The sequence below is a fragment of the Panicum hallii genome, chromosome 6 (assembly GCF_002211085.1).
Source record: "Panicum hallii strain FIL2 chromosome 6, PHallii_v3.1, whole genome shotgun sequence".
NCBI classification, from domain to species: Eukaryota; Viridiplantae; Streptophyta; class Magnoliopsida; order Poales; family Poaceae; genus Panicum; species Panicum hallii.
The window spans coordinates 4,853,833-4,881,384 of NC_038047.1; the positions used below are offsets into that span (position 1 = coordinate 4,853,833).

Sequence of the window (27,552 nt, forward strand, 5' to 3'; positions counted from 1 at the left end):
GGCGCCGAACCCGAGCACGGCCCGGAGCTCCGCGGCGTCGATGAACCCGTCGCCGTCGCGGTCGAAGGCTGCGAACGCGGCGCGGGCCTCCTCCACGGTCGCCTCCTCCTCAGCAGGAGGAGCCGGCGAGGGGCGCGAGCGCCCGCCGGGAGCTCGCGCGGCCGCCCCTGCCTGGAGCTCGCGCGAGGAGGTGAGGCCTCCTCCTCTGCTCCTTCCCGACCGCCGGCGTGGCCATCCCTAGCCGGCGGGAGCGGGGCTGCAGGCGCTCCGTCGCGAGTTGGGAGGCGGCGCGCCGACGCCGCTAGGTGGGGACTCGGGAGCGAGCCTGCGAGGGGAGGAGGGGGAAAGAAGAAAAAAAAAGACGCGAACCGGTACGCCAAGTATAATTTTTTTCCTCAAAATAACACCGAGTACATGGTTTCGCTCCAGACTTAAATTAAAGGTGAGCCAACTTGGATGGAACGGCTTCATTTCAATTTCTAAAAATGGAGCCGCTCTGTTCTACGTTTGGCAAGCAGAACGGAGCCGTTCCATTTTTTGTTTGGTTGGAGAGTGCAGTAGAGTGGAACCATTCCATCCCGTGCTTGGTTGGAGAACCATTCCGTTCAATCTGGATTCCGGCCGCCGGCGCGGGGGGGGGGAGGGGGGGGCGGACGGAACGGGAGCGCTCGCGTCCGGTCGATTTGGACGAGCGGTCTCGTTCCGCATCTTACAGGAATATTGGTATCTTTGGGCTCCCGGAGCCATTCCGCTCATACTCGGTTACAACCAACACGCGAAAAAGGGGAGTGGAGCGGCTCCGTTCCGATCCGCTCCCCAACCAAACACACGGTAAGTTGACAATGTGAATATGCCCACGAAGCCTGCATGGTAGTTTTCTGGTTCACATCCTTCTTCAGAGTAGTTGTGTCAGTCACAAACAATTTTCTGCAAAATGATTAAGGTCAATACTTTGGTTAGCATGAATAATCCATCACACGACTAAATATGTGCTGAACGTAATGGCTATGTTAGGATCTGATTCATTAAAGTTGGTGCTGAACAAAACGAAGTCTGTAATTTACTGTTTCTTCGCCTTTGGGAGGTCTCGTACCATTTCTTTTATGTGGGCCAGCTTCATCTTGCTCTCCTGTGATCCACACCACCGCTCTAATGCAGGGCGCTCAGAAATTTCTACTACTTCAAGCTTGGTTAGTTGCTGTATGCTCTCTGGCAAAGACTCGATGCATTTGCAGTTGCTGATACAAAGTTTCCTCAGGGAGGTGCGGCATCCGATGATCTCCTGCAGATTGTTAAGATTGTCGCACCATGAGATACTCAACTGTTCGAGAGCGATGAGGTCTCCCGCCCACTGCGGCAGTGCTGCCATTCTTTCACAATACCAGACTTCAAGTGACTGAAGCAAAGTGAGATGCTTGGCGACCTCCTGCAACGCGTCCATCTCAAATCCGTACAACGTCAATTTCTGAAGAGCTGTGAGGTGTCCCAACCACTCTGGTAAAGTTCATTACAAGATAAGTCCAGATGTTCCAGATTTGAAAGGGTGCTGATACACTCAAGGAAAATGGAAATAGTTGATTCATCATCACAGGTCGTATCCAGGAACCCAGATAAATATAAATGCCGAAGTGTGGTCAGATTGCCCAATGCTTCTGCCATTTCATTTCCGCCAATAATTCCGCCACAGTGTGATAAATTCAGATATTGGAGCTTGGTAAGGCTACCCAAGGCTTCCGGTATTCCTTTGACCTGATCACAGTGTGATAAATCAAGATGCATCTAACTTTCTAGATTTCCAAATGATCGTGAAAAATCTTCAATTTCTCCGCAACCAGATAAGTTTAGATGTTTTAGTTTCATAAAGCTACCCAAATGACCTGGTATCTCTCTGATATTCCAGCAGTATGACAAGTCCAAATATTCAAGCTTGGTAAGGGTCTGCAAGGATTCTGAGACAATAGTAAGATTGGAGCAGTTTGACAAATCCAGCTGCACCAACTCTTTCAGTTTACCGAACGATTCTGGTAGTTTCTCCAGTCCTGAGCAGCCTGACAAATCAAGATACATAAGGCCCTCCATATGTCCAATTGAATCTGGCAGTGCCATCAATGCAGAAGATCCACAAAGGCTGAGGTAAATCAACTTGAAGAGCTTTGTGATACAATTGGGAATCATGTGATGCTGGACTCTTGGAGCATTTAGATACCTCAGCTGCTTCAATTGACCAATAGAATCGGGTAACCTCTGTATAAAGCACTCACTTAAATCCAAGACACGCAGATACTTGGCAGATGAGAATGCATCTTCGTGAAGTTCGATTCTGCCACAGTCAAGGAAACGCAGCGCCCTTATCTTGGCAGGATAATCTGTGTATGATTCCAGTTTCTTGCTGCAATCATTGAACAGTGCACAGCGGCAGCTCCTTCTCTCAGAATTGCTCCGTTCGCTAACAGCCATAATAAATTCATCAACCAGAACCAATCGTGCTAAGTCGAGCACTAGGTCGTGCATTGTCAAGTGTGTAAAATCTTCATGATGCACTCCAGTAGCCTGCAAAAGAGGCACTTAAAAGCATGAGGATTTAGATTCTAGCCATTTTCCATTTGTAATATAACACTAGAACTTAATAGTGGGTAGCATATATCGATCTATATATATATATAGGTTTAATTAAATGTGAATTATTTTTGTATATTCTTGCAAAGGGTCCACTTCTAGTACATGTACTTTCAATGAAGTACAATCTATAATTATACATTGAAACCATATATTTGTAGCCTTGTGCTTTTCCAGGCTCTCTCGCTGGTCCATCCGTACCAATATTTTTTACCACAAGAAGAACCATATATGACTTTCCAGCACGGGCGACCTTCAAATACTTACATCAGTATAATCAAACATAGAGAGAAATTGTGTTGTTGAAGCTGGACTTTCAAAAATCTTTTGATAAAATAGAATAAAGCTGGAACTCTATGGCAATAGTATATATAAATACAAATATTTAGTTTTATGTACGTGTTTTTGGGATGATTATAAATTGCATATTATGTACACAAATTTGAAGAACATGATGGAAATATTTTCAATTTTAAACTTACTGAATTATGTAACCTTGAATGTTCAAGGAATGACAGCCCCAATAGTTGGCTGATATATTTTTCACCGAGTTGCTCAGTGGAGAATATGTTTGTTTCCTCTATGAAACCCAGAGAATTCCATTGGTGAATCAGATCATGCTTAACCATCTTATGGCCTTTTGGAAAGATTGCACAATAGGCAAAGCATAGTTTCAAATGTGAAGGCATATAGCTGTAGGTTAATCTCAAAGATGAAAGCACCGAATCTGTATATTCTGAAGCAGATACGTTCCAGATATTACTCTTTCTCACAGACTCCCATTCATCAGACGTCAATTCTTTCAACATGTATCCAAGTGACCGAGCTGCTAGGGCCACACCTCCACACATCACGGCGATGTCCTTTCCAATCTGTTCCACTTCATGTTTATCATCTCTGGAGTCAAAACTACTCTTTTGCTTTATTATAATCCAGCAAGAGTCATTAGACAAGGGTGCTAATTTGTATGGTTTAATGGTTCGAAACTTATTTGCAATACCCTCATTGCGTGTGGTTACAATAACAACAATCCTACTTTGCTCACCAACCTTAAGCATATCCTTCAAGTCATCCAACTGAGATGCATTATCCTCCCACAGGTCATCTAAAACAATCAGAATATTTTTACCAGCAAGTAGCTCTACAAGGGAATTATGTATCATCTGCCTCTCAGTTAGTTGGCTCTCCTCTTTTGATAGTTGCGATATTATAGAATTGCCAATTTTATTCAAATCAAATGTTTGGGACACATAGACCCATACATGAGAGTAGTCTTTGTACTGTGCATCATTGAAAACCATTTTTGCAAGGATTGTCTTTCCAATGCCACCAATGCCATAGATGGGAAATATGGTGATCCTTCCAGTATTGCTCTCAGATAAAGAAGCCATTATGTCTTGTTTGTCGTTGGTTCTCCCCACTATGAGCTCTTCGTCTTTCATGACTGATGATGTCGCACGAGTATCAGTAATTTTCAGCTCATTGGTGATAGTGCCTGGTTTCAACATGAAATTCTTGTGTTGATCCGTGATAACCTTCAGCTCCTCTCTCATCTCCTTCATCCTATTGGCAAGTTTAATTTTGGGACAAACAGAGAGACAAGCAGATGCCAACTGCAACAGGTCCTTTTTGAGAGATATCTGTAAAATATTCATTTTGATTTATAAGCACAATGCAAAGTGGAGTACGTTTTGTGTGCTGTAAAAATTCGTGGGAGGGATATCACTGATTTTTATTTCCTTACCAGAACAACAAATATAGATTGATTACGTATAACTCGGTTGTTTAGATTTCTTGTGGTGCACCTTCCCACTTGGATCTAATTCCTAGACTCACTCAACAAGGCCCTTTATTTTAGGAATAAGCAATATTTTTTTAAATTGATAGGCGATGTGCCGGTCGACAACAAGGTGCTCATGGGACTTCATCAATCCCGTGCTTTGCTGGCTTAGCCTGTCTGATGTACTTATGCATGGTATTAGGTTGTGTTTGTGTTTGTTCATTTGGATGAGTGTATTGTGAGAATCTACGTTTCGAAAAGGGACAAAAAGCTGTGATAACTTCATAAGAATTCAATGGACACTAAGGATCTAGTTTTAAAACGAAACCAGGATTTCTTAAATCCATCCAGCTTAATAGCAGGCAGTAGTAACTAACGTGTAAGTAGTAAGAAGCTAAGTACATACAGGTACCTTTCGCGCAGCCGATTGGGTGTCTGCTTCAAACTCGTCAAGCATATCGGAGATGCCATACATGGCGTCCTTGAGCCGCTTCAGCCACAGCTGCACTTCCCTCTCTTCGATCGATTGCCTCTCGGCATCCTTCATCACCGCCGCCACAGATTCCAGCATCATCTTCATCTTCCTGAGGTCCTTGGTGAAGTCCTTCTGCAGTGTGATCTGGCCTCCGATGACTGCTCCAATCTGCTTGACAACCATGTTGAGCACGGGCGAGGCAAGCATGCCCCCGACTGCCGCCATGGCTGTGAGATCCCTTAAGCCACCTCTGCTGCTCTTGCTCGCTTTGTTTTATCTTTTTTTTCCGGTCCTTGCTCTTTGAATTGACCAACCGAGACGGCATGAATTTTGATATTCTAATAACTATGCCCGGCTGGAGCAATGAGCGGACGAAACTGGACCACATCCTATGCATTTACTTGGAGGTTTTTGCATTGGCATCTTTAGGCAGGGGGTCAATGCGCGTTAGGCAGGTGGTCGCTCTCCAAGGAAGTGACGCGCGTGAGAACTGAGAACACGATCAGGGTCGACTTCCTTTCGCTTGACTCAATAGTTCTCCCCTCATCTCTTCTCATCTCACCACTAAGAATTTCCTCATCAAGCGGTAAAAGTAAAAGTTTCTGGACTACTTGATGTGATCCAGCACCAAAGGAAGGAGCCGATATCCTTTAACGATGTCGGGCTGGTTGTGTCATATGCAATTGGAATCCTCAGCAGGTTGTTCTTGTTGTAGCCCAATTAATTACTCACTACTCATGTTACCACCACACCATGAACTCTGCAATGGTAACAGGGGTGGTCACTTTCGTCTTAAGCTGTTTATCGAAGGTAGCTTGTTCAATGACAGACCAGGGTTCAGTTTCCACCGGTTTTGGAGGCAGGGGCGGAGCTAGAATTTACGACCATTGATGTCACAGCGCAAATAATGTGTAGGAAAAGGTTTCAATTTCAGTTCAATGCGTAACAAAATATAATATAACAATACAAAAGTCTTTACCTCTCATAGAAGCATCCTACGGTTACGATTCTTCATCTTTTGAAACCGATCAATTACAACATTATCTGAGATTGTTGCGACAAATGCTGGCTCAACAAAGCAAATGATGCAATCATTCATAAACGTGTTCCCGATGCGATTGTGTAATATTGTCTTCACAATTTTCATTGCCGAGAAGCACCTCTCAACAGATGTTGTAGCAACTGGCAAAACAAGTACTAGCTTTAGAAGCTTATAGACCAAAGGAAAAGCTTGATGCTTGTTTGTGTCCACCATCAGTTTTGCAAGTGCAGTAATACTATTTAGGTTAGAGAATCTTTCATCAGCTTTTATATTGTCAATGTAAATAGGAAGCTCATGAGCAAGATCCTTCAACTGCTCTTGATCGAAATCATCTGGATAGAGCTTAGCCAATTCCATTATGCTCTCCAATTTGAAGTCACCAAAAGAATCCTTTGGACGAAGTGCAGCCATGTAAGTAAGCAAACTAGAATTTGTTTGACCAAAGCGATCATTGAACTCTATGAGTAGCAAGTCAATAACTGAGTTCAAACAATTCCATCTATAATGCTGGTAGTTGGTTCGATTTGACTTTTTCCTTGGCTTGTGGCGATCAATATACTCTTCTTCCATGTCCAACTTAGGAATGCTATGTTCTTCACAAAAGGAATATATTGTCTGCAATAAAGATTCCCAACCATCATCTCTGATTTGTTGAAATTTTTGCTTTGTTAATTTTACCTCTGACATGGCCTCCAATATATCTTGATCTTTCCTTTGCAAACAAAGTGACAGGGAATTTGCATGTCCCAAGATCATCAACATCATGTGTAAGTGAAACACAAAATCAAAATCTTTGAGATAATCTAGCAGCCCACGTGCTTGGCGTCGTTTCTTGTCATTTGGGCCATCCTTTTCCACATATTGAAGTACTTCAATAACATAAGGAAACAAACTGTTAAGACTCTTAAGGGTCTTATAGTGAGAGCACCATCGTGTGTCTCCAGGTCTTTCTAGAGTTTGCTCTTGATTTAATCCTGTTCCGGTACTGATTTGTCCACTACCTATTGCTCTTTTTACTCTTTCTTGTTGACTTTGTCGTATCATGTCTTTCCTTTTGCAAGAAGCTCCGGCCACATTAAGGAGAAGAGATATCATATCAAAAAAAATCACTAATATCATCATTCTTTTTTGCTACTGCCACTATGACTAATTGAAGTTGATGAGCAAAGCAGTGAACATAGTGTGCAGACCCATTCTCTCTCAGAATCAAAGCTCTTAATCCATTGAACTCACCTCTCATATTGCTTGCTCCATCGTAACCTTGGCCTCTCACTTGTTTCCAACTTAATTTGTACTTGGAAAATAAAGCATCAATATTAGACTTGAGACAGGTTGATGTTGTCTCAGCGACATGGACAACACCAATAAGTCTTTCTTTCAGTTCTCCGCGGTTATTAACATACCGCAAAACCACAGCCATTTGTTCCTTATCAGAAACATCGGCAGATTCATCAACCAACAAACAAAACACATCACCACCAATTTCTTCAATGATAGAATTCACTATGATCTCTGCAAAGTAATTAGCAATGTCCTTTTGAATTTCTGGAGACACCATCTGATGATTCTCTGGAGCGTTTCTTAGTACAACCCTCTTTATTTTTTCATTTTGCTCAGCCAAAAGCTTCACTAACTCAAGGAAATTTCCCCTGTTAGCAGAATCTTCAGATTCATTATGGCTACGAAAAGCTAATCCTTGATGCAACAAGTATCTAACAGCATTTATCGAAGTACTTCATCGAATAAAGTACTCCTCTTTCGCAACATCTTGTTGTTTCTTGAGAGCAAACTCAATAGATTGACTTGGCTTCAATAAATTGTTACACCTTTTGACAGCTGCATTGTGATAGCTTGTTACCCCTCCCACATGAGTGTCAAGTCTTGGTTTATTATTCCATCCAGAAAATCCTTTTGTTACAAATGCATCATTTCCGGCCTGACCGTCAATACAATCTCTAAACAGGTAGCAGTATAGACAAAATGCTTTATCCACCTTCTCACTATATTCTAGCCAATCATATTATTCAAACCAGTCTGGGTTAAATCGACGTGGCTTTTTTCCAATGATTGTTTGAGGATAATTGAAACCAGGTTGTGGTCTATGAGGACCTCTAATCAAATATCTCCTCCTGATCTCTTCTTGTAATTTGAAGCTAGGATATTCTATTATTCTCTTTCTATCAGCCGGATCATAAGGAAGTTCATCTAAATTAACATCTTTTGGTGATAGTATCAAAGAAGTACGAGTTGGAGCACTGATGTTCGATGCACCTTTATTTCGCTGTGAAGATCCTTCATCCTGATCAGTAGCTGATGGTGGTGATTTTCTCTTCAAGAACCATTCCATACTTTCTAGCTTCCTGCAGAATCTGCCAAGGACAATCGACATATGTGAGAGCCTAAAATATGATCAATCTCGATTCTAGAATAAATTAGCAGCATAGCAGGGATAGGCGGACAGCTGAACAAACCTGTGCCTGGACGATTCTCCTAGAGACAGAGACTGCTCGCCAAACTGGAAGAGAAGGCGTCAGGCGGCGCGGCGTGTTCAGGCTCGATCAGGCTTCAGGCCTGGGCGCGATCGCTTTCTTGGATGCTGCCGGCCAGCCGCCAGAGGAACGGTTCGACTTCGACTAGGAAACGAAATGCCGCTGCTGCGGCCGCTGTGATTTGGAGCGGAGCCAGATCGTTTTTGCCTTTTTGTGTTCTGTTCTGGGCCAATCAAGCCGAAAGCCTGGTCATCCATTGAGGTCACTTCGTTATATGGGCTGCTATCCTGCCTGTTTGGTAGCATAGATGTAAACGGGCCAAGAAAAAGTCATTGCTGTCTAGGGACAGCATGAGCTTCACGTAGCTCCGCCCCTGTTTGGAGGCTCCCACTGGCTTCCTGACTTCTTCAACTGAAAGGGACTGAAGGTATCAAAGAAAGCTATCAGCGACACCTCTAAAGTTTGGCAATAGTTACTTTAGCAGATCTGGTTAGGAGACTACTACAGGAACGTCTGCGGTCTGCTTTTATCTACATAATGCCCATTGGGAATGTGTTGTGGCTATTAGATGGAAATATAGTTTGTTACAGACTCTTCCTTGTTTAGAGAGAGCTGCGCCTCTCTGCCGTGATTCACGGCGTGATGGTTGTGGATTATAATCCCAACCGTGTACATCTCCAACTCTCATACATGAGCAATATATATACACCGGTCGTGACACCTAGAGGGCATCGAGCCAAGCCAATTAACATGGTATCACAGCCAAGGGCTTAATCGATCTATGTCCATTGTTACATCCTTCTCCCCTACCGCCGCTTCAACTGCTGCGCCGTCCATCATGTCGACCACCACCGTTCCCCTTCACCACGCTGTCAACATCAAGCTCAACAAAAACAACTTCTTGCTATGGTGTGCGCAGCTTCTTCCATACCTACGGAACTCCAGGCTGATCGGATATCTCGACGGTACCCTCGTTGCACCGACGCCACAGATAGCGGTGTCCACAGAGACCGGCGCTGAGCTGGTTCCAATCCTGCCTATGAGCAATGGTATAATACCGACCAGCAGCTCCTGAGCGGGCTCCTCTTGTCAATGTCTGAAGAGGTGCTTCGTGACGTCATTGATGCCACGACGTCAAAGGAAGTCTGGGATTCCATCCGGATGAAATTTTCCTCCTCGACCCGTGCTCGCACAGTGCAGCTACGCATCGAGCTCGCCACCGTCAAGAAAGGTGATCAGTCGGCGGCAGATCATTTTCGCAAAGTCAAGAACCTTGCTTCAGAGATGGCTGCTGCAGATGCCGCTCTTCATGATGATGAAGTTCTGGCGTATCTTCTCACCGGGCTTCCCTCGGACTATGACCCCTTCGTTACATCTATAACGACCAAGGACTCCGTCTCCCTCGGCGATGTCTACACCCACCTCGTCACCTTTGAGGCGCGTCAACTACGGCATCATGCAGATCTTCAGCTGCAGATGGGGTCATCTACCAACTATGCTGGCCGAGGTGGCCAGTCCAAGGGCTGTGGTGGTGGGCGCTCCCGTGGCCGTGGAGGTGGGCGCTCTCGTGGGGGTGCACCGTCACGTCCCAACGACCGCCACCCGTCCAGCTCTACTCCGTGCCCTATCTGCCAGATTTGCGGCAAGGAAGGTCACACAGCCATACGCTGTTGGTACCGCATGGATGACTCCTACTCCGAGAAGCCTCCTTCCGTGAACGTCGCCACCTCATCCTCGAAGGTTGATACCGATTGGTACACCAACACCGGTGCCACCGACCACATCACCAGCGATCTGGATCGTCTTGCCGTCCGTGAACGCTACCACGGCAATGAACAAGTCCAAGTCGGCAACGGATCAGGTTTGCAAATTATGCATATTGGTCATTCCTCTCTTAATACTGCCGATCGTCCTCTTGCATTACGTAACATCCTTCATATTCCCAACATCACTAAAAACCTCCTTTCGGTTCACAAATTTTCACGAGATAATGACGTCTTCTTTGAATACCATCCTTGGCATTTTTCCATTAAGGACCGGCAGTCGAGGAGAAGCCTACTGGACGGTCGATGTGAGTCGGGCCTCTATCCAATCAAGTCCACCGATCTTCCTGCGCTCAAGCATGCCCTTGCAGCAAGATCTACTACCTACTCTCATTGGCATGCACGCCTTGGACATCCTGCACCCCAAGTAGTCCGGTCTATTTTGCATTTAAATAAACTCTCATGTTCTAGAGATAATTCATCATCAGTTTGTGATGCGTGTCAGCTTGCTAAGAGTCATCAGTTGCCTTATACACATTCTATTCATCGTTCTACTTCTCCTTTGGAGATTATTCACTCTGATGTTTAGGGCCCGGACCCTAGCTCTGTTGGTGGCTTTTCTTATTACATCAGTTTTATTGATGATTTTAGCAAATTTTGCTGGATTTACTTAATGCATGCCCGTACTGATGCTCCTCGTATCTTCATGGAGTTTTAAGACTCATGTAGAGCGTCTCATTGACAGAAAGATCAAATGTGTTCAATTCGATTGGGGTGGGGAATATCAAAAAATTCACAACACCTTCTTTCGCCCCTTGGGTATTACCCATCGCGTCTCGTGTCCTCACACCCACCAGCAAAACGGCTCCGCCGAACGGAAACATCACCATATTGTAGAGACTGGGCTTGCTCTTTTAGCTCATGCACATATTCCCATTAAATTTTGGGATGACGCTTTTCTCACCGCCACCTATCTCATAAATCGCATGTGTGGCAGAACCAACCTGAATTATACCGGCTCAAGTACGCGAGTCCACTCCCGAGGGCTCCAACGTGCTTCAAACGGTATAATCTCTTGGCCTGTCGGGTAACGTCCCGATAAACCACCGATACACAGGATCAATAAGGTTACCTCACACGAAGGTGAGTCCAGAGATACAATCACCATCACATTTTTACATCACAAGGAATTACATTCCAAGAGTTTCCAAATGAAGTATGAAGTTTCAATCTAGAGAAAAGATTACAAACCGTTAAAGCTATGGTTTTTTTACAAACTATTAAAGCTATGATTTTTAGCAGCGGAAAACATACGCGATGATCTACAGCACGTCGACAAGACGGATGTCATGCTAAGCCCAGGCACAACATCACTCGGTATCACCAATGTTGGTCAGGGACGGATCCCATTCCGCGGACCAACCTTCTGAAAGAGCACAGAGCCGAGGCAAGGGAAGAGTAGGGTCTTCAAGACATTACCTGCAAAACATATAGCTAGCAAGGCTGAGTATACTAATACTCAGCAAGGCTTACCCGGGATTAGGTATACTTTAGCCCATAACTAGACTTATGAAGGCTTATAATAGTTCTGGGTTTAGTTTCAGCTGAAAAGCAACTAAGAGTAGATCCTTATTTTCAACTTTTAGCTTTCAAGTTCTATGTGATTATCCATTCTAGATAAGCACTTATAACTAAGCAAGCAAGGTAGAGCTCTTTATCTCAACCATCAGTATTACTTATCATATAATTGCTCTTGTTACTCTGTGTGATAAAGGGATTAAGTAGTCTCAATCATCGTGAGAGGCGGACGATTCTGAATCGAATTTAACCTTGCAAGGTAAACCTAACTCACACGTTTGGAACATCTAACGATAGTTCCGAAGCAACCGTTTGCCTTTCATTCCGACTCGTGGACAGGTCCACCACAAGCGACTGCAGGAACATACGTACTTCCAAAGTGCAGGACATACGTCTGTAGCGCGACTACAAAACCCGTATTCCTGGTTGCCCTTGCAACACGTATTCCCACACGTCGAACATAAGTAACCAGAAGAAGCAAGACGAGTGGTGGGAGGTATGTCCACTCCTCGGGCCGATTGGTTACTAGGCTTACCGCTTACCATATTTCGCGGCATGTGGATAGTACTTTCAAACGCTTAACCCCGATCGGCACACACCACGACCTTATCAAAATTCAACAACACAGACGGGGTATCATCTCAACCATGATACCTCATAAAACTCCCGTCCGGCATCCTTATAGTGATAACAAGAATGTAAACATTACAACTCCTATATCGCGCGAGTGACAGCAAATCACCCGACTTCTACCGGCCCTATTAGCATAGCAGCTAGTCGGACTCAAGTGCTAACATTCAATACTTTGGTTCCTAGGAAAATGCAACTAGGGTTTCCAAGCAATTCCTAAGAACTTAATGCATAGAATATGTAAATAGATATAGATTGCAGTATAATTAAAATAGTGGGTTATGTCCGGGGCTTGCCTTTACTGGTGGGGTTAAAGTCAGAAATGTTAACATCTTCCGAACTTTGGTTCGGGGCTTGCGATATTCCTTGGTGACGCTCATTTGGTCTTCAGAAACATCCTCTGTAGACTCTGGGGAGATCTCGCAGGTACCGTTGCTGAAAGTAGTTGTATCTACATGTAATGCAACATTACATTCAAATGTGTGCACATAAAGCTATTTTACTTCACACAAAGTTGCAATTCAATACTCATTTAACATACCACTCATATATCAACCAGAAAAATCTGAGCTAAACCTAGACAGAGCTATAGGGGAACAACTAATTAGAATCGGCTACTCGTTGAAGATTACAACAGAGCTGATTGGAAACAATGAGGGTTTAGCTGATTGACGAGTGCATCGGGTTCCTAGACGATCGATGGAAGCATCGATTACTTTGGCAGAAGGATGATTCCTAAAGCAGTTGTCTTAACTGAGATGTGCTTAAGTGTTATTCTAGGTAACTAGGTGTGGTTGTATCGACTCGATTACGTCAGCACAGCAATTGAGTGACGTATAGCCGAATGGAGTGTGGTTAAGGGTATATGACCGATAAGTATAAGGCCGACCTCTTAGTCGATAGATCGACTGATAGAAGTGTGTGGATAAGGATGGGGAAACTAAGGATTGATCGGCCATATTTGACCGATACGGAAAACAACTAGAATCGGTTTGGATTGGCCGATAGCAAGAACCCTAAGATCGTGGGTGTCTCTTCGATACATCGACTCTGTGCAGTCGATGTAGGACAGAACAAAAGAATTGTATCGGCAGTAGCCGATACTAGAAAGGTAACAACCGTATCAGCTAATCGGTCGATGATAGGAGTATCGACTGACAACTGTTATACAGAAACATCCTAGACTCAAGGAAAGCGGATGCTTAGCAGCTGAACTGATAGCCAACGTTGAAGCATAGCCGCAGAGATGTTTTGACTAAGCAGCAGACACACAAGAACTAACGGGGATCCTTATACGACAAGGAACCTAAAGAAACAGCAATCGAGATGGGGACAATGTCTTGATGGTAGGGACATGAGCATTCATATGAAAGGTTTAATGAACATCACATATTTTTATTTAAGATCTATATTCTATGGTTTACTTTTCAGTTATAACATAAGCATACAATATAAAGCATAATAAAACATTCATTCCCTAACATTTGACCTAAACCTCACATCAAAGACTTTCACTCAAGATCACAACATAAAACTTGTAGATTTTGCTTTAGGGTTTCAAACGAAACTGATTTTACACTTTTATGAACTTCTTACGAAAATCCATGAAATGTAGAAGTTCATTGGTTTGACATAAAGAAAGTTCTGGAAAATTTACAGAAAACACCCTAGAACTTTCTAAAATGAAGCAATTAAGTCCTTGGTCTGGGAAAACAGACAACAAGAAGTTAACGACGATATCCCGGCAAAGGAATCGCCGGCATTAGAAAGATTCAATGGATTAGGGCAAACCTTGGGGTAGTTTCGGATGTGGAGGAAGAACGGGTAAAAAGTGAATTCCCTTGGCGAACAGGATCGGCGAAGAGAAAAGCTCGACGATGATGAGATCCCGAGGATGACGAAGAAGTTTGTCGGGGAGGGTTGTCGTGGGTGGAAGATGGCCTGTTGTCTTGTACACACACGCGCCTGCTGAATCGAGCCGAGCCGGCCACTAACATAATACTTCCGCTCGCACTCGCGAACGCTCCGATTCAATCCCGTTCAGACCTCTGGATCCTGTAACTCCACCGTTCTCTCCATCCGCTGTGACGCTCTCAGGACCGGTTTACCACCGCCGCCGGTCATACGCTGCGCGTCGAACCCGCGCCGCGTTACTTCTGCCCTGATCACCTTGCCGCTATACGGCTACTCCTTCCGAATTCGCCGCGCTATAACCGTCGCCTTTGCTTCGCCATCTTTCCTTCTGGCTCGCCGCCCCTCGTGCATCTTACGAGCGAGCGAGCTCGCGTCCTCGATACAGCCACTCTTGCGTCACCAGAGATCTCCGTAGCGTAGTTAGGGCCGATGTCACCGTGTTCCCGCATCTTGCGCAGAAGCCTTCCATCACAACTCCTCCTGCGCGTGTCGTTGCTCGGCACGTCGCACTCCAACACTATCTGCTCGTGCCTATGGGTTCGTTCTGCTTCGGCCGCTCAACACCTGCCCATACCGCCAACTCCCACGCGCCACCACGCGCATGCTTGCGCCACCCGCTCGGCACCGCCCACGAACCGCTCCTGTGCTGCCGCCGCGCACGCCTGCTGCCTCACCCGCGCGCCTAGGCCACTCCGCGCGTCACTGCTCACTCCAGGCTGCTCGCCTCCGCCCGGGTCTCGCACCTGCTGCGCTCGCACGCGTCCTGCACGCCATTGCTCGCTCGGGGCCGCTCGCATCCAGCGCATCCGTGCCGCATCCGCACGCTGCCACACCGGTTCTCTTCTGCTCGCGTGCCGCCACGCCGCGAGCTTCGCCCCAGCGCCGCTTGGTTCGCGTGCCACTCACGCGTTTGCTTCACGCAGCCAGTTCACCTCTGCTTGCGCCCACTCAGGTGCCTGCTGCGGCTGCTACTTGGATCTGCTCTGTGCCGAGCTGCCGCTCACTCCCGCGCTGTGCCGCACGCCGCCAGCTCGCTGGGCATGCGCGCGTCTTCTCCTGGACCGAACCACGTTCACCTCCGCGCCTGTACCTGCTCCACTTGCGCCGCCAGCGCCTGCCTCCGCTCGCTCCTGGGCCCGCCGTGTGCCGCGCCTGCTCCTGGGCCGAGCCGCCGTCGCTCCGGCTCCACACGCCGCACGACCTGCTGTCGCGTGCCCGCGAGCGCGCCTGGCCGCCGTTCCCTGCGCCTGCCGCTCGCACTCCGCCCACGCGCCAGCCCCCGCGCCTCACGCGCCAGCCCCCGCCGAGCCGCCTTTCCCACGCACGCCGTCGCGCGCCGCCGCCTCGGGCTCCCACTCGCGCGCGCCGCCGCTCCACCACCGCGCCAAGCCGTGGCCGCCCAAGCCGCGCCAGCCCGCACCGCTGCGGCCGCCGCTCGCCCGGCCCCAAGCGCCCGCCGCCTGGGCCGCTGGTGCCGCCAGCCTGCGCACCCACGTGCTGCCTGGATCCCGTGCCGGCCCAGACGTTCTGTACCAGCGGAAAGAAGAGAGAGAGGAAGGGGAAAAAGAAGGGAGAAAGAGAGATGGAGCGAGGAAGGGCCGGTGTGGTGACCAGAAAAAGGAGATGGCATCGGCAGGATAAGGGAGCAGAAGAACAGAGGAGAAGAGGAGATGGAATTCTCTAAGAACTTATACGTAATTACAGAAAACTATAAGGGCCTTTCTGTAAAACAAAATTTCCCGTTGATTTAAAACCCAAATGAAGAAATGCCCAAAACGAAAGTTGGAGAGTTTTTCAAGCTCTACAACATTGCTTTAGGGCTCAAGTTCAAAAACTCAAAATTTATATTTTTACGCGTGAAGTTTTGAACAAAAGTCGGATTTGAATTGTTTTTGTCCTAAAGAGCGTAACTTTATAAAATTTAGGAGCTAAATGCAAGCATTTATGACACGTCATAATGACGGGATAGACTCGTCATAATGATTGGATAGACATGTCATGATGACTTGCACTTTTACACTTTAGCCCTAAGTAAGTTTGAAAGTTACTTTTGTAAATCAAACATTTGCATAAAAGGACTTGTACTTTTATAAAATCACATAAATACCCTTATTTTTATCACTTTACCCAAAATTTTTACACAATTCAACACTTGCATTTCTAATGCAACTTTTGGATAAATATATATTTTTTTACAGTGAATAAAGTAAGAAAAACATATTTGGAAAACTACCCTTTACTCATTTTGAGATCACCTCCCATCCAAATATATTTTGCAAAAACAACCTTAGGTTTTTCTGTAATTACAAAAATACCCTTTTTACTTGCACTTTAAATTTTCAAAAGCTTCACACAAACACACATGAGCTTTATAAAAACAAACATATATTTCACACTAACAAAATATATCTAGTATTGCAAGTGCACGAACTGTCACAGCATGCCTACTCGTGTCATCGATAATACTAGCCCTTCAGAGCGTCTTTTTCACACTACTCCAAATTATTCTATGCTGCGTGTTTTTGGATGTGCATGTTGGCCCCATCTTCGGCCCTACAACAAGCATAAGCTATCCTTCCGATCTAAGGAGTGCGTGTTCTTGGGCTATAGCTCACTGCATAAGGGGTATAAATGTCTTGATCCCGATTCTGGCCGCATTTATATTTCACGAGACGTCGTTTTTGATGAAAATGTTTTTCCCTTCCAGCGTTTGTCCATGTCTCCTAACCCTCCATTACGTGACAAACAATTGGACGATCGCTGTATTTTGTTGAGCTATGATCCTATGCATGTTCGTTTGCCTGTTGTTTCTTTGGATGTAGAAAATCCGGCGCAATCCACTTCGGTGCCTGCACCACCTCCCGCTCAGCCGCAGGAGCCTCAGGAATCAGTGCCAATGATGGGCACCACTGCGCCTACTCCACCTCTGCCGGTGAATCCTTCTTGGGTTTCTGCGCTGACAGCGGCTGATCGCCCTGCGCCCTGTCCGGCCTCAGTGGGCACGCATCCACCTACCTGCACCTTGCCTGGGGCTGCTTCCGTATCCCCTGGCGGGCCCGCCTCTACTCCCCATGCAGCGGCACCACCTGGTGGCTCCAACACTACTAGGGCCACCCAGGATGCTGTATCAACAGATTTGGTCCCTGCTTCTGGTTCTGAGGAGCATGCAATACTGGAACCGGTGTCTCACCCTGCTGCACACCCATACGGCACCAGACTTCAGCACAACATTTGCAAGCCCAAACAACGCACAGATGGCACTGTTACATACTCTGCGGTATGGTCCTCTGATTCAGCTCCTACTTCTCACATTGTTGCTCTTAATAATCCTCTTTGGAGACAGGCTATGGATGATGAGTACTGTGCTCTCATAAAAAATGCTACTTGGCACCTTGTTCCTCCTCGACCTGGCTTGAATGTGATTGATTGCAAGTGGGTCTTCAAAATAAAGCAGAAATCTGATAGCTCGGTTGATCGCTATAAGGCTCGACTAGTTGCTAAAGGATTCAAACAGCAATACGGTGTGGATTATGATGACACCTTCAGTCCGGTTGTGAAACCCACTACAATTCGACTTCTTCTATCATTGGCTATCTCTTGTGGCTGGCTTATTCAGCAAATCGATATTCAAAATGCCTTCCTTCATGGTTTTCTTGATGAAGACGTCTATATGAAGCAACCACCAGGTTTTGAGGATTCCTCTCGTCTGGAGTATATTTGCAAGCTTGATAAGTCACTGTATGGCCTCAAACAAGCACCCTATGCATGGTTCTCTCGCCTAAGCACCAAGTTACTTGCCCTAGCTTTTTCGGCCTCCAAAGCATATATCTCTCTGTTTCTTTTTAACAAAGGTGGCATCAAGATCTATTTTTTTATATATGTTGACGATATACTCATCATTAGTTCGTCTTCAATGGCAATTGATCGCTTGCTTGGGCAACTACGAGATGATGTCACGCTAAAAGACCTTGGACCCCTGAGTAATTTTTTGGGAGTTGCAGTACATCATCATACTGAGGATCTCACCTTAACGTAGCACAAGTACATCCATGATCTTCTTTCCCGGACTAATATGCTTGCTACTAGTGCTGCTGTCACACCGATGGCCCCCGCTGAAAAGATTACTCTAACAGATGGGGAACCTTTGTCACCAGAGAACTCCACTCGGTATAGGAGTGTTGTGGGAGCACTTCAGTATCTATCATTGACTCGACCGGATATCTCATTTTCGGTCAATCGTGTTTGTCAATATATGGCTGCCCCTACTTCAGTGCATTGGTCTGCAGTTAAACGCATTCTTCGTTATCTCCAAGACACAATTGATTACGGCCTGCGTTTTATCAAGACTGGATCATTGCTACTTAGCGCCTTTTCAGATGCAGATTGAGCTGGTAATTTGGATGACCGGCGTAGTGCCGGTGGCTACGCCATCTTTCTTGGGGGCAACCTTATTTCCTGGAGTTCTCGCAAGCAAGCTACAGTGTCCAGGTTGAGCACTGAAGCTGGATATAAAGCCATCGCTGATGCCACAGCAGAGATCATCTGGCTTCAGGTTCTTATTCGCGAACTTGGAATTTCTCTCCCACGTCCGCCGAGCTTATGGTGTGATAACATAGGCGCTACATATCTCACGGCAAATCCAGTTTTTCATCGTCATGTGGAGGTTGATTATCACTTTGTCCGTGAGCGTGTTGCCATGAAACAGCTTGAAGTTCGCTCCATATCGTCGAAGGATCAATTGGCTGACATCATGACAAAGGCCCTTCCTACTCCGGCATTCAAGCATTTCAGGAACAATCTGAACTTATTTCCATGGCGTCCAGATTGAGGGGTGGGGTATTAGATGGAAATATAGTTTGTTACGGACTCTTCCTTGTTTAGAGAGAGCTGTGCCTCTCTGCCGTGATTCACGGCGTGTTGGTTGTGGATTACAATTCCAACCGTGTACATCTCCAACTCTCCTGTAACCTCATACATGAGCAATATATATACACCGGCCGTGACCCCTAGAGGGCATCGAGCCAAGCCAATTAACGGTGGCCTTCTTGGATTGGACCTTGCATGTTTCTCCTTTGATTTCTGCTCAAAGATTTCTGATCGCCCTGCAAGCGAAATGGCTAGCACAGGGGACAGGTTTCAACAAACTGGTGTTCAGCAGAGCAATATGGTCAGGAAAAATTCAACAACGGTACAGATTATATTTTCACTGGTCTTAAATAATGTAAACTATACATGATGCTATAAACAATGTGATATATCACTGTTTCCATTATGTTGGTCAGGAGTTATTACAGTGACCAAGGTCACAAAATGACCGTACACGCCCATTAATTCTCTCTAATTTCAAGAATCTGCCATTTTGCTCGGACTTAGAAATTAATATCGATGACTTTACTACCTGAACTTGAAAACTTTCAGATGTTTGGTGATAGTATACATACATTGTTAGAGATAGTACTGCAACACACAGGCCCTTATAAGGATGGAGGGTGAAAACAAAGACCAGGGTGTCGTGCCCACTGACTGAGCAGCAGTCTAACAGCTAGTCTCTCATCTCTTTCACAAAGTAAGAGACCAAAAATATAGGGAGCCAAATTTGGAATGTGCCATTAGTGATTGATTTAGTGAGCGACCTCATGGGAATGCATGGGAGGCATTGCCAGAGAGTGGGAATGCAGCTGTGCTAATGGCTGTCCAAGCTACTTTTGCTTTATTTTTGTCCAATCATGAGGTTGTTTGCCTTGTTACTGCACGTGTTCTCTCCGCACCTGCAGCAAACAAGGAAAATGCCAAAGGCAAGCTAAATTACAAAATGTAGCTTGATGGTGGGGTAGGATCTAGACAACGATCATGATCTGGAAACCTAAAATTTGCCAGAGACACCGCTCCCCACTCATGATTCTCACTACGCTAGAAAACCTGGCTATTTTCAGGGCTGCCCGGTGTCAAAGTTGGATGGGGCCAACCTGGCTATTTTCAGGGCTGGCCGGTGTCAAAGTCTAATGTATGAGCCCTGTAAAAAGTTACATGTGTCCCCACAAATAGTTTCTGTGTCACCGTGATGAGGGAAGCTGCGCAGGCACTGGCGAACTATCGTTGAGATGACACGCTGCTGAGACTTGTGGACAACTATCATTTCTGCACTCGGTCGTAGTCGCAGCATCATCGCTCATGCAGAGAAATTTCGATTTTTTGACACTCCAAGCATATGACTTCACACATTTGATACTATGAACGCGGGCTTCGCAAATTTACCATCCACGTCATTGGCACATTGATTTTCTTGCCATTTTGACTCTTTTATCGATTTTTCCCCCATTTACTAGCTTGTAAAATGGCAAGACGTACTGCCCATGGACTTTATGCGTACGTACCTCTGGTTGGATGAAACTGCTGCGAGACCTGCGTGCTCCGGCCGCCCAGAACGCCTCACATGATTGCAAGCTGCCGCGTCCGGCCGTTCATCGCCGGAGTGCCCCTCCGCCGATGTCCAGGTCGACACGCCGCCGTCCTCTGGTCCTCCGCCCACTCCCTCTTCTCTCCGTATCGATCCGATCGTCAGGAGACCAGTTCAGATTCCTCATCTTTCTCGAAACTGTACTGCAGGGGCTGGGGCTATTGATCATGGTTCGCGGTTTTGATTGTTTTTTCAAGGATCGAATTCAGATGATAAAGGTGAGCGGAATGTAACCCGATCCAATGGGTTAACGTTCTTCTGGATGGTGTTTCTCATCACCATTTTCATTAGCTTGCAGCTTTCCTTGGTTATGCGAGGCAGCGGCAAGAACTAATTAAATGGTATCATGCACTAGCATAGCGGCAGGGAAGATGGGCTGGCGGGCGGTCGACGGCGGCCCGAGCGCCTTGCCTCGCGGCGGCTTCGACTGGGCAGTTTGGCCCAACCAATCGATTATATATATATATATATATATATATATATATATATATATATATATATATATATATATATATATATATATATATATATATATATATATAAAATTTAGAGGCCAAGGGCAGATTTGTCACTTTAGGTACCTGTTAAATGAAAAAAGAAAATAACATCAGTAAAGAAAGAAAAATGGCAAGAAAATCAATGTGCCAATAATGATGTGGATGGCACATTTACGAAAACCACTTTCATAGCGTCAAATGTGCGAAGCCACCTGTTTGAAGTGTCAAAATTCCAAATTTCTCGCCCATGCAGTAAATTTTAGCCGTCATCTCTTCAGGAGAGCCATCACATGATTTCCTATATGAAGATGCAGGGTGTAAACCCTACCTAGCCATGCCATCCTCCTCGGTCGGCCATACCTGCCGTGCAGCCACAGCCGGCGTCCCTACGATGAACTATGTGAGATAAAAAACTTTGTCATGGACTTGCTCATGGTAGCTGAAGAGTGTACGGCTTCAGCTTGCCTGCTCCCTTTTCCTATCCCCATCCGTATCCCCCAACTCGTGGAAGTCATCTATTGGCTCCTACCAGTGGCTGGACCTTCTATTTTTCTCCCGTCAAGTCCCGCGCCGAGAAAACGGAGCCGTCTCCGCCCCCGTTACTGCTCCGTTCTATTCTTTCCCCTTCTCCGCTGAAAGGTACTCGTCTAGCGTACAGGAAGATAGAGCATGAGGAGCTCAATATAGCGGGGGAAAGTTTAATATGTGCGGCAAGAAGATCGATTTAAGTTGAGGCAAATGATTTGGGTAGAGGCAAACTTCATATTCTGACAAGAGGTGGCAGCAGCAAGCTCGAGCTCGGTGGCGGCGAGCTGATTATGATGGGGGAATCCTGGTTTCTAACTGTTTGATCTCGATTTTGGGTAGTCAGGATCTTTATTCTTACTTCTTAATTTTGATTTGGGTGATCAGGAACTCGATTCATGCTGGGGGATCTCGATTCTGGTGCTTCCTCTTCGGTTGCGTCGAGTCGAGATTACCGCGGCGGGGCATCGAGCTGGGAGACTTCTAGGACCTGTTCTCACATCAGCGTGTGTGGCCTTCTAAATGACTGTGAGGTATGCACTTTTCCTATATGCTTATCCTTTTTTATAGGAATAAGCACTTTTCTACTTTAGATTGTACTTTTATATATGCAGCCTGATTGAAATCCAACTTACTGAATAATTAAAATAAAACATAGATAGTCTAGTTCCTTTGTAAAATAAATTGTTGCGTACATAGGATTCAATGATCATGAGTCCCAAAGAATATATTATTGGGATTTGCATCAAATGACTGAGTAGCATTCCCTGGTTGTGTGCCTTGACCATGGTCAGGAGTCCCAAAGAAAGGACCAAACGATGAAGGGATGAAAGCATTTCCAACTGGATAGTAGCCTCTGGATAGTAGTCTGGTATTTGTATGTGATGTTGGTGTGTAATAGTCTCTAAATGGCCCTGCATACCAACAAAAATGAATACTAATATCAGTACTGCATATAAATCTCTACAATGATAAATACTTATACCAAGACAGTGTTATATGATATGAATGTGTTACTGCTTTTATTGGAAAATTAGATGTCTTTGGGTCACCCATAGTTTTTTTCCTCTTTCATGTTGGCTTCTCGAAACCAGATGCAGAACTAGTATTTTTTGTCATTACAGAATCAGATGCCTTTGGGTCATTCTTGGTCTTTTTTCTCTATTGTGTTGCCTTCTCAAAACCACCAATTGGTCTCTCAAATCCACGAACTTCCTTATCCTTGACCTTGATACCTCTTGGTTTTATAGCCTCGTCTTGCTGTTGTGTTCCTACAAAAAGTTGATTGTTTATAAAAATTAAATAACAATTTGATCATGCAGCTGTGTGGTGTTAACACAAGTATCATTCAGGTTCAGGTTATAGCACACTGCAAACCTTGTGTATAAGTTGAACTATCCAAATCTGGATTAAATCTTTTTCCTAGACTTTTCTCCACATCTTTTGCTAACTGCTCTGCATTGCTTACAGCCATAAAGTATGTTTCATCAGATTCTGCAGCTCGGGCAGCTAATTTAAGAAACGTTCTAGATAACTCTTTTCTGTGTTGTGATAACTTTGTTTCGGGATCTTCGTGTGTCTCGGAATTGCTCTTGATATGAAGTACTTTCGCATCAATCGTCCATCTTTTTAGTATGTATTATTCATGAATTTTTTTGATATTGTTAATATCAAGTATCTTCAACGCATGACAGCATAAAATTCCAACAAATTCAAACTTTTTGCAGCTACACTTCACTTGACCTTCCAATGTAGAAAACTTTACGACAAGTTCATTTTTCTTACCACCAACCTTTATTTTGTACACCTTTTCAGCATCAATATCACCACAATAGAATAGATCGCAGTTCAGTGTTTGCATCACTTGTTCTTGGAATACTTTAAACACTGCTGGAGTGTAAATTTTTGATGCATGCCTTAATATTCTCAGGTCCGATTTCAAAGATGGGGTACTTTGTGTTGCCTTGAAATCCCATCTGACCTCCTCATATCATTTATCTGCCACCAACCGGTCAAAGTGCTCAAAAAAGGTAAGCATATCATATTTTACACTAATATATCCCTTCAACTCATTATTCATGCTTTCACTTCTTTGAGTGCTAACCATATCAGCAGAAAATATATTTCGTCCATATACTAAGGCGCATTTCTCCTTTTTATGAAATAATCTTTCGAGCTACTGATTTTTTTGCAGGTTATATTTCTCTAGCAAATTGTTCCATGCATTTATAAAATCCTCCTCCTCCTCCTGATCATAAATACATCTCTGAAAATCTGTATTGAACTTCTTGTATTCCTCCACAACTCCAGAGAGGTGCTTGCATGCATTCTGGTTCATATGCCAAACACAAATCCTGTGATGACTCTCTGGTAGTACAATCTTGATTGCTTTTGTCATTGCTGCATCTTCATCGGTCAAAATGGTTCGTGGCTTCTTGCCTGACACAGCAGCTAAAAAGGTGTTGAAATGCCAAACAAAACTTTTAGCAGTTTCATCATACAAAAGTGCAGCACCAAAGATGATAGTTTTCTTGTAGTTGTTCACTCCAACTAGCAAACCAAATAGACGCCCATCATTAAGTTTTCTATATGTTGTGTCAAAGCAAGCAACATCACCATAAACTTCATAATCTGCAACCATTTTTGAATCGGTTCAGAATATTTGTTATCAAGTCATCCTCATCAACCTGAATGGAATAGAAGAACTTCTCTTCTTCCGATGTTTTCTTCTCTAGATATTCCAATACTCCTCCAGTATCTCCTTGGTTTATCTTCAACATTCCCTTTGAATACAATTTATTTTTCATATCTTAACGTGTGATTCCAAGATTCTCAATTTCACCTGCTTCTTTTGCCATGGTGTCAAATGTAGCTTTATTTGAAATGCCGACAGCTTTAGCGGCTTCAACACTTGCAAGTTGTGGTTCTGTTGTTGTCCTTTGTTATTGTCCTTTGAGATCTTAAATGATGGGCTTGGTTAGCAGTAGCAAGAATATGGTTGTGCTCAGGCTCAAATTCATAGATGTAGTAGAACCCATCTTTAAGACTGATCTTCATGCGAGCTCGACACATACATCGGGTTTCTGGTCTACTCTACTTGGAAGACTCCTCTCTCTTATCAGGATCTCGAATACCTATTGACAAATAAATAATTTGATCAAAATGATGTTTCATCCCTGATCATGAATAAAAGTAATATTAGCTAATTAATTTTGTACCTGCATGAGAACAACAAAAAGTTCTATTCTGTATTGTTATAGTATTTTTCACATTTTGTGAACTACTCCTTCGAATGCTGGATCTCTTGACTTGAGCATATGAATTGTAGAAGTCATATGCTTCTTGCTCAGCACAGAATTTCATACCAACCTTTGGTATGTTGTCTTCCAGAGAGAATTTTCTACTTGGCCAGAATTATTTTTTCTAGAATCCTGGTTGGATTTGTAGAGGGTGCCATGTACAATAAGTTAGACATAAAGTATAGATAAAAAATTCACACTATGAATGATATTGGGGCATGACTTACTATATCTAACTCTATCCTTTCTGTGTCACCAGACTGACCATTGATCCTGAAGAAATCTGATGAGGATGTGGCGGCGTAAGTAGCAGGTGGCGTGATGATACTTTATACTTGTGGAAGTAATGGTATTGGCACATCCATGTAGTTATTCTGGGGAGGCGTAGGGAGATTTGGTTGAGAAGCCATTGGTGTTGTTGAGGATTGAGGAAGATGCCAAACTGGTGATCTATATATCTGTTGTAATTGACGCCACTTTTCAGGATATGCAGTTTTTTCCCTCCATTAATTTCCGTAACTGCTGTGTGGCGCTAAAAAAAGGAAAAGCGTGCCGTATGGGAGCACGAACGGAATGACGTCTCCGTTTTCTCGGCGTACGGGAAAAAAAACAGAGGGCCCAGCCCATAGCGGATTGCTTCCACGTGTGCGGGGATATAGATGGAGACACGCAAAAGAGAGGCAAGCTGCTGCCCTGCCATGACACCCACTATGAAAGGTAATTTCCAAGATGAATTGTTGTAGCATCTTAAATGCTACCTTTTTTGCAGCCATATGTAGAACAGAGTTTCAAGGTTAAGTTAAATTCTCCATCAAATCATGGAATGCTCTCTCAATATTGCAAAACATTAATTAAACAGCGCTTGCCGGAGACAGTAGGGATCCAGCAGCCCAAATCGAGAACAGAAAGCACAGCAGCTGCTACCATTTTCAAACCAAGGTTTGCTCTCCGACACTTGGACACATCTTTCCTGCCCCTCGTGGCAAGTGGCATCAGCGAGACGACCTGATGATCCGATGCTGCGATTAGCGGGCAACTATGTTGCACTCAGCAGTAGCAATGTCATCGCCGTCACAGATGTGGTTGCGCGGTGATCCGGTTGCCATTACATTCAGCCGCCATCTGAAGAAACATTCATTCCCAGTCAGATACTGTATTTCAGCCCATGTTGGTGAGGAGACAAGTAGTCGAAGAACTTGACCGCACCGAGCCATTATCAGGAAGTAATACTTATTGTACATGTGTTCATACAGCCATTCTAGGAAATGTACTATGTACTAATAATGCTACAATTATTAGAGGCATGCATGTAGCATTATCAAAACTATATACAGCACATACATCATGCATAGGACTAGTACTAGTGGTACGAGTCCATCACTTTGAAATTACTTGGTACGATCATGGTAGCTAACTGGCACACACACAGTGAGTGAGTCCAACACTTTGAAATTACTTTGAGATTACAACTTTCAAATGGAGAAGAGAGTGAGACGGGAATGGCAAATGACATAGTTGATCTGTTTTTCTAGCTAGTATTGTCAAACGGGCCGGGATAAGAGGCATCGAGAATTCCCATTGATGATGTTAGAAACAAAACCGGGAACATGCGTGCTTGAGAGCTGTGGGTGCCAATCAGCAGTCGTAAGGTTTCTTCGCCACCACACATATCCAAGTTTTTACAGTATTCTCAGCCCACAGGATGATCCCAAATAATAGGTAAAGAGTAAGAGAACGACAAGAATAATTCAAAAGCAAAGTCTATTATTGGTTCTCCATCCATTCTTAGCAAATATATCCAAGGCCACTATTTCTAGCACCTTCCTTACCAAAAACAGTCTCCCTTTAAATCGCATCAGGGATCAAAATTGCAGCCAATACGCTCTTTTTAAAACCGGCTGCATAAAATAGGTGAGTTGTTTTTTCTTAAAAAAACTGAATCGTTACGCGTACACCAAATTGCTCACATAAGAGTTGCAGCCCCGTCAACGAAAATCAAGAGTTCCATCACTCTCTAAATTGTTTTTTGGAAAGTTAAATTCTCTTTCTCTCTCTCTCTCTCACACACACACATATATATATGTATATATATATATATATGTATATATAGGACTGGTCTATTTAGCTCGCTGTGAGCTGAATAATATTCAGCGCTCCGGCAGCGCTCATAACCGGAGGTCCGGCAAGCCTCCACGACCCAAAAAATCACCTGTTTTGTGCCTCAGCCGTGGAAACTAACAGAGGGTGGCTCCTAGAGCTCCGACGACCGTAATTCGTCAGCAAATCCATTCCACAACTGTAAAAATGAGTTCCCACGAGCAATATTCAGCATGCGCTGCCACTTTTGGCCGGAGCTCCGATGAGCCCTCTAGACAACTTTTTACTTCATTTTCATCGCGAGTAGTAAAAATCGCAAAACATCCTTGATACGATTTTGGTGTAAAATCCATCTATTTTGTGCTGCAGCCATAAAAATCAACTGCACGT

At 44.6% G+C, this 27,552-nt stretch overlaps 2 protein-coding genes and 1 long non-coding RNA gene across 4 annotated transcripts; 1 reads left to right on the forward strand and 2 right to left on the reverse strand.

Annotated features, from left to right (window-relative positions):
• Positions 1-372: 372 nt before the first annotated feature.
• On the reverse strand, positions 373-5,234 carry LOC112896195 (putative disease resistance protein RGA3). The gene is made up of 4 exons (XM_025964114.1): positions 4,809-5,234; positions 3,099-4,256; positions 1,094-2,550; positions 373-927 (listed from the first exon to the last, which is right to left on the reverse strand). The coding sequence occupies exons 1-3, from the start codon at positions 5,094-5,096 to the stop codon at positions 1,780-1,782; spliced, it is 2,217 nt and encodes a 738-aa protein (XP_025819899.1). The 5' UTR covers positions 5,097-5,234; the 3' UTR covers positions 373-927; positions 1,094-1,779.
• A 619-nt stretch (positions 5,235-5,853) lies between these two features.
• LOC112896920 lies at positions 5,854-9,242 on the reverse strand. Its single transcript, XM_025965043.1, has 5 exons — positions 9,198-9,242; positions 7,717-7,849; positions 7,505-7,608; positions 7,147-7,423; positions 5,854-6,977 (listed from the first exon to the last, which is right to left on the reverse strand). Exons 1-5 carry the CDS (start codon positions 9,240-9,242, stop codon positions 5,854-5,856), a joined length of 1,683 nt encoding a protein of 560 aa, XP_025820828.1.
• A 12,573-nt stretch (positions 9,243-21,815) lies between these two features.
• On the forward strand, positions 21,816-26,392 carry LOC112898523. Of its 2 annotated transcripts, XR_003229845.1 has the most exons (5): positions 21,816-22,299; positions 23,697-23,796; positions 25,325-25,782; positions 25,925-26,004; positions 26,143-26,392. It is a non-coding gene; the product is annotated as an uncharacterized LOC112898523 (long non-coding RNA). The 2 variants fall into 2 exon arrangements; XR_003229844.1 differs by having other exon boundaries at positions 21,817-22,299; positions 25,925-26,392.
• Positions 26,393-27,552: the final 1,160 nt, after the last annotated feature.

Excerpts from the sequence above, each read along its gene's own strand:
- LOC112896920 (XM_025965043.1), bottom strand. The coding sequence starts at position 9,242 with ATGATGGACGGCGCAGCAGTTGAAGCGGCGGTAGGGGAGAAGGAT. Across the intron at positions 7,850-9,197 it reads CGGCGGTAGGGGAGAAGGAT|GCCGGAAATGATGCATTTGT; the intron begins GTAACAATGGAC and ends ATTGACGGTCAG. Across the intron at positions 7,424-7,504 it reads AAAATGAAAAAATAAAGAGG|ATCATAGTGAATTCTATCAT; the intron begins GTTGTACTAAGA and ends TACTTTGCAGAG.
- LOC112896195 (XM_025964114.1), bottom strand. The coding sequence starts at position 5,096 with ATGGCGGCAGTCGGGGGCATGCTTGCCTCGCCCGTGCTCAACATGGTT. Across the intron at positions 4,257-4,808 it reads CCCAATCGGCTGCGCGAAAG|ATATCTCTCAAAAAGGACCT; the intron begins GTACCTGTATGT and ends AATATTTTACAG. Across the intron at positions 2,551-3,098 it reads ATTCAAGGTTACATAATTCA|GCTACTGGAGTGCATCATGA; the intron begins GTAAGTTTAAAA and ends CCTCTTTTGCAG.